Source organism: Anser brachyrhynchus (assembly GCF_964034855.1).
Source record: "Anser brachyrhynchus genome assembly, chromosome: 4".
Classification (NCBI taxonomy): domain Eukaryota; kingdom Metazoa; phylum Chordata; class Aves; order Anseriformes; family Anatidae; genus Anser; species Anser brachyrhynchus.
This window is the reverse complement of record NC_137698.1, coordinates 10,185,669-10,192,058: the sequence shown is the minus strand read 5'-3', so window position 1 is coordinate 10,192,058 and position 6,390 is coordinate 10,185,669. Positions and strand designations below refer to the sequence as shown.

The 6,390-nt window shown below is 37.2% G+C and overlaps 1 protein-coding gene across 10 annotated transcripts in view; it reads left to right on the top strand.

Moving 5' to 3' along the window:
• The window catches only part of GRID2 (glutamate ionotropic receptor delta type subunit 2), an 800,504-nt gene that overhangs the window by 339,891 nt on the left and 454,223 nt on the right, over positions 1-6,390 (top strand). The window contains exon 1 of one of the 10 annotated variants that reach the window (XM_080592193.1): positions 26-2,947. The exons of the other annotated variants lie outside the window; for them this stretch is intronic. Within the exon in view, the coding sequence (XP_080448319.1) occupies positions 2,869-2,947 (79 nt within the window). The 5' untranslated portion in view covers positions 26-2,868. Of the gene's footprint in view, positions 1-25; positions 2,948-6,390 lie in introns of those variants that run through there. 10 annotated transcript variants of the gene reach the window in all.

The following is a 6,390-nucleotide window of genomic DNA, read 5'->3' as shown; positions in this document are numbered from 1 at the left end:
GTGAGAGTGTTGTTCCTCCTCAAAAAGTTTCTGTTTACAAGTAGAACAACAATGAAAATTGGCATGCTGTCAGAAACTGGTTTTATGATGGCAATAGTACAATAATGTTGACTTTTAATTAAATGAAGTTGACATATTTTAAGTCTCCAGATTAACCATCTGTTGCTGCATTAATGAATATCCTTCATAGCATTAGATCATGAACGATGTTTTGTTATGTTTTCCTTTTTTTTTTTTTTTTATTCCCCCAGATAGCTTTCTAAAACATATACTTGTTGATTAAGGCATGAAATATTGGGCAGAATCAATTTGGATGAGGCATTTACACACTGCTGGGAAATGAACTTTGTGCACAAGATTGTATTTCCTGTATTTCTGCATTGCTTCTCAGTTAAACTGTTTCTGAGCAAGAATTTTTGATTGTCATCTTCACCACAATTCTGTGCCAAATACCTCCTTCCTATAAACAACACCTTCTGATTTATGGTTTGTGAGGAATCCCTGTAAACATATGTATCTTTTGCACAGACAATTAAACTTGGAAATACTTTTGTTTTTCTTTATTAAGGTGGGATGTTTCAAATGATTGTGTTAACTTAAGCAAGATATCTTTCTGTATGTTTTGTATATTGAATTTTTATCTTCAGCGCCAGATGTATTGTGCATAAAACAAATATTGTTTTGTAAAAATGACTCCTGCAACCAGCAGCTGAACAATACATTTAGCTCCATAATGACAGAGAAAGTAGCTGTAAAGAAGACATTATGCCATAATTTGCAGCTGCATCTTACTTTGTTTAAGGTATTTATACTGCTAATTACTGATACGATATTTGCTGTTTACAAAATGAATTAATTTTACTATAACTTAATCTAGATAAGCATTATTTTCCTTCTATTACCCCTCTATAGGGAGCTATTTGGATATTGAATGTGCTTCCTGACATATTTTCAGAATGTTGTGGGTTTTTTTGGTAGAGTCTTATTGTTTTCATCTTCCAGTTTGATACTTTCATGGACACTAGTAAAGACGTCTTTTCCTTTTTTTTTTTTTTTTTTTTTTGAGGGGGTGTGCTTAAAATAATAGAATTTGTTACACTGGTTTTCATGGAATGCTTTAGTCTTACTGGTGACTGTTGAGATGGGGACAAACAAGTCTCAGCTGATAAGGGTAATATTTAATTTAATTTATTTCTTTCTAACTGAAGGAAGTGTGGTAGCTTAGCTGACAGAAGCATGTGACTAGCTTGATACACATCATGAATTCTGCTTTGTACAACGAGAATGCAGGTTCTTTTGGGTTTGTCATAAAAAAGGCACAGGCACTTGAGGCTGATGAACTAGTTTATTGTGTCAAGAATTGAAGTAATAGAAAAGGTGGAAGCAGTAATAGAAAAGGTGATAGCAATCTTATGAGCCTTCTGACATTAACAGAAGTAATGCGAATGGTGATGGCAAACGTAGGTCCCTTCTGATGCTGAGAACCTCGGATATTGCAGCACTGGGTGAACTTCTTCATCTCGCTCTCACTGCACAGATCCCATCCATGGTAAAGTTTGTCAACGTCGTAGTCTTTGGAGGTTTTATGGGATTTTATTAAAAGTAAACAAAGCTATTCATTATTTCTGCTGTCAAGTGAAGGAGTCTTACATATAGATATGCTGCTTAATCTCAAGATAAAATAAGGTATGTAGATTATGTCATCCACATATACGGGGTGATAACTGCACACGGGCTCCTCCATTTCAGTTCATCAGCTAAGTTTGTCCAGCAGCCACCAAGTTTTCCAGAGAGCAGCACAGCGTGTTCCTTCACATCTCCATAGGAACAAGTTAAAGGCAATCCTGGTGTATGCACAGGTTATATGGGGATTACTCAAGCTAATTTATGGGTCTTTACAAGAAAGGCCTGTGGTTACGCTCTGCTTAGATTCTGCCTGAAATCACTGTCTCTTTCACTACATCTTCTAGGGGTTTGCTGCAGATTCCTAGCTGTTTTGTGAAATGGCCAGACATAGCTAAGGCACCCTGGAGCAGCCGTTTGTGTGGCACGGTGTCTGCTAATAAGAACCTCGTGGTGTGGTCCAGGTGTTTCCCTTGCTGTGTGGAGTGATGAGCAGCATTGGCAGATGTCCTGCTTTATTGAAGCTGCCTTCTTGTTGTCCTGAATTGAATGTGCAGAAAAACTCACAGCCTAGGATAAGGGACAGAGAGAAACAGCTCTGTGCCTGAACTCCCGGGGAAAAAGGCTTGAGGTATTGATCATTTAAGATCCTTGAAAGTCAGATGTTGTCTGAGTAAAGATGGATATCTGACAAAATAATGACAAAGTAAAACCAACCCTGTGGAGGGCTTTAAAGTCAACAGTGCCATTTTAATGTTAATTTTCCATTTTAAAAATCAGCCTTTGAAAACACCTTCTATGTATCTGCATGGTATCTCCCATTAATTTGATTAATTCCACATCTAATAATGTTCTACTGCAAACAGAACTCAACAGTTAACTGTTGGTTTTATTCTAGTATTTGAAGAAACACAAAAAAAAAACCAACAACACTCGAGTGCATAAGAAAACTATTAGAGTGAGTTTTTGTTGGTTTTTTTTTTAGGAAGGGGGAAAAAAGCTTTGCACTTTTGTTAGTATAAATGTTGTTAGGCTTTGATATACACGTTTTTCATGCCTAATAACTGATTGTTATCATTCATCAGTATAATTTGAATCATTGTTATCCTGAAGGGAATTGCCTGATTAAAATTATTTATCTCTCAAGAAGATGAAAGAATGCCAACATATAAAAGATTAGCAAGTCAAATTTTCTAAATTAAATGCAAAACCAGAAAGTAAAAGGTTTTCTTCTGCTATCATGGAATGCTGGCAGAGAGTGAGGAGCTATTCTCCCTGTCGCTGTATTTTCCCTATGTTAGAAGGAAGAAGCTTCAGCTACTTGGTGAGTACTTCGAGTTCTAGAGATCTTCCCTGTAAACAACCTGTCAATAGTGATCAATCCAAATGCCAGTTCAGCTGTGAAAGGGCTTGTTCCTCAGCTACTGCTAACTGCTTGTGATGGAAATGAAGTTCATATTCTTATCGGTCTTCCTCCTCTGTGTTATCACCTGCTCAGACGCATTAAAATTTCTCTGGAAGCTAGACTTCATTCTGAGAGTGTCTCTTGCTTCTCAAAGTCCCCCTCATGAATATTGTTTCATTTAAATAGTTGACACTGCCAGCTGTATGGGAGGGATGGACTATGGCTATGACTGCTGTCTCTTGGAGGCGGTTTAACCCAGCCTGGTCCTGTGAGGTTTGACAACCTGAAGCTGCGGGAAAGATCAGTGAAAATTAATTGGGCTTTCACCAGGAAAGCAAGGTCAGGCTTCAGAGCCACAGCTCCTTGGCGATGGATGCTGTGAGCAGCTGAAGTCAGTGGCTGCTGGGTGTAGTAGCTACGTGAACAAGCCCAGCTCCCTCTAAGCCGTGCAAGTTGCACAGTGTTGCAGGTGCCAAGGTGATGGCAGACTAAAGCAACCTGTAGAGACAAAGCAATAAAGGTTGCCAGGGCAACCTGATTTCTTGAATCTGGATGAACATAAGATATGAAATGTCAACATAAATACTGTTATGCTTCATTTCCTGAGGATACAAACTCAAAATAAAATAAGTCAAGCTTTATTGTTTCTATCTGCTCTGGAAATTCTTTTAATTTTAGTGTGATGAGATTTTCTTGTCAACAGAGCTTATATTCAAGTGTTACGTAGTTTGCGTGCAAAGATGGGACCCTAGAGAGCAGAGCACACACAGGTTTATGGTTAAAAATGTGTGGGGACTATATTCAGACTTTGCATACAGCGTATTTTTCATTTACTTTCTTGTTAGCTTATGGCAATTAGTAATGAGTTAGTGATTTGTTGATTGGTGGTTGGGGTTTATAGAAAGGTGATATTTTTAGAGAAAATTCAATGGCTGAAAATAATGCTTTCATCAATAAACAAAACAAAACAAAAAAGAACACATTTTACTAGAAAAGTTGCGTTAAAATATGTCTTGAACACTTTAGGAGAAATCTAAAAGCAGAGAGGTATCTAGCACTATGGAAGTGGGCTGTTTTGGCATTGTATTGCATTTTAGCTATACAATATTGCAGCATCCCAGTGAGCCTAAAGTAGCTTGTTCTCCTGTGTGATTGTGATTATTAAGTGTTGGGTTTTGTTTTATGTTGCTTTAAAGAAATTTCAAAGTTTGACTGCAGCCTTCTGGTTTTCCCATCAGAAAACAAAGCATGTTAGGAAAGAAAAATATGAAGTACTGCAGGGGCTCAGGAACATTGCTGGGTGCAAATTCTGTCCATATGCTCATATTCTATACCTGTTTGACCTTGGTTTGCTGAGCAGCTCCCTTTTCCAGTGGCTGGAGCAAGCTTTTTTAGCCGTGGGAGTATGCTAATATGAGGCATGAAGCCTGAGCAAATAACTCCTTCCCAGAGAAAGGCAGTGTTCATCTGGGAAGGAACCACAACTTTAATAAGAGCTATAGTACATATGAAGAAAACTAGCATTTGGCTGCATGGGTGTATGGCCTCAGTTTCTTGTATGCCCTGCTTATCTTTATAGGATGGAAGTCCAGAATAAAAGGAAATAATATCATGGGAGGTTATTGCTGTGAGATTTTAACAGCCAGAAGGAATTGAGATAAATCCTTCATGTAGCCAGGCTGAAATACTTAACGGTGATACAGAACTACATTTCTAAATGAGGAAAACTATGAGGAAAGTTCAGGATCTTATTTTAAAATGTGGGATTGGAATAAAATTTGAAGGTCTTAGTGACTAAAAATATGCTAGCACTAGAAGAGCTATAGCTGTAGCAGCACTGTACTACACAAAAGGTAACGTATGTGGAGATGCTGACTCAGGTAGTTTTTCCCTATTCTCATTGATGCAACATAGACATGGATGAAGTGGTCAAGGTTTACAGTCATAAAAGTGAAAATGAAGTTAAAACCAAGTATATTTATCATTCACAAATATTAGAGTTTGCTCCAGGACTAAACTGTAGCAAATCAAGATCAGGTACTTTATTATGGAGGCTTATGGTACAGGCTGTGAGGGTTGGTAGATGAGCACAGCGCTTCCACGTGTGCCTCTGTTAGGAGTATAAACAAGAATTTGAAATTCTGCAGGTGGAATCACAAAGCCAGGGATCTGTTGTCACTTTTACTATTAAATGTGTCTAAATCTGTGGATAAATTGTTGCCAGTTCATCTGTTGTTCCATTTTCCTCTAGAGATAATTGCCTTAAAATAGCTGATGCTACTATATACAACTCAAATATATACATATATAGGATTTAGAATTAATTCCCTTTAAATGAACAGGAAATGAATCAAAGCATGTAGGTCTTGCCCTTTAATAATAAAAGCCATCTCTAAAGCCAACATTCTTCTAAGTGTTTTTTGGTCTATAGGAAGTTAAACATCAAATGCAAACTCAGAATAGCATGCAGCAGGTCTGGTTTGCCTCTCACTGTTTTGTGAACTACATCTCTCTGCTTGCTGGTATTTTTTGTTTGTTTGTTTGTTTTCATTTTTTATTTTTTTTTCAGTATTGCCAGTAACAAACTTGGACATCCATAGCCAGAATGGCAATGTGTAAGAAAGCCCTTGAGTCCTTGCTCAACGTGTGACTTCAGCTAAGCACAAATTGGTCAAATGGTAGAAGGGCATAATGAGAAGTACATCTAGCCGTGGGAAAAATTCACAGAGAAGCGATCTGGATTGAAGTTTAAATATGCATAAACTGTATCTTAGAAGCATTGTTTGGTATGTCCTAGACACGGGTTTCCCTTTCACAGTGTACCCCAGCCACAAGAATTTCCCTTTCACATGATATAATTTTATTTCATGCTGAAACTTTATTTCCATTTCTAACTCTGAACTTCAAAAGCAATCACTGTTTATGACAATGGCAGCTATTCAGTTAGGTAGTTGAGCTTAATTAGAGCTGAGCTTGATTGATTGTTTTCTATTATTTCTGTCAGAATCAGACTTTGGTTAATATAACTAATATTTATGAAATTTTGCTCCAGTTTGCTGCAATATTCAGTTTATCATTCCAATTGTGTCCTTCTCACACAAAACTCAAATGAAAACTGACAGTTCTTCACACAGTGCTTCTTCAGAAACTGTCACTCGGTGAATACCATTATCAGCATAAATTTGGGTTGTTGAGTGTTTTAATAGAAGTTTCCTGATATTATCTTAAACACCCTGCAAATGTAATTATTTAGACATAAACAGTATGTAAATAACTGTGGTTATCTATCTGCAGGAAGAAAACTCTTTTCAGAATCATTCAAAAATGCTTTAGACATAGAAACTGTTGATGGTATTTTGTGC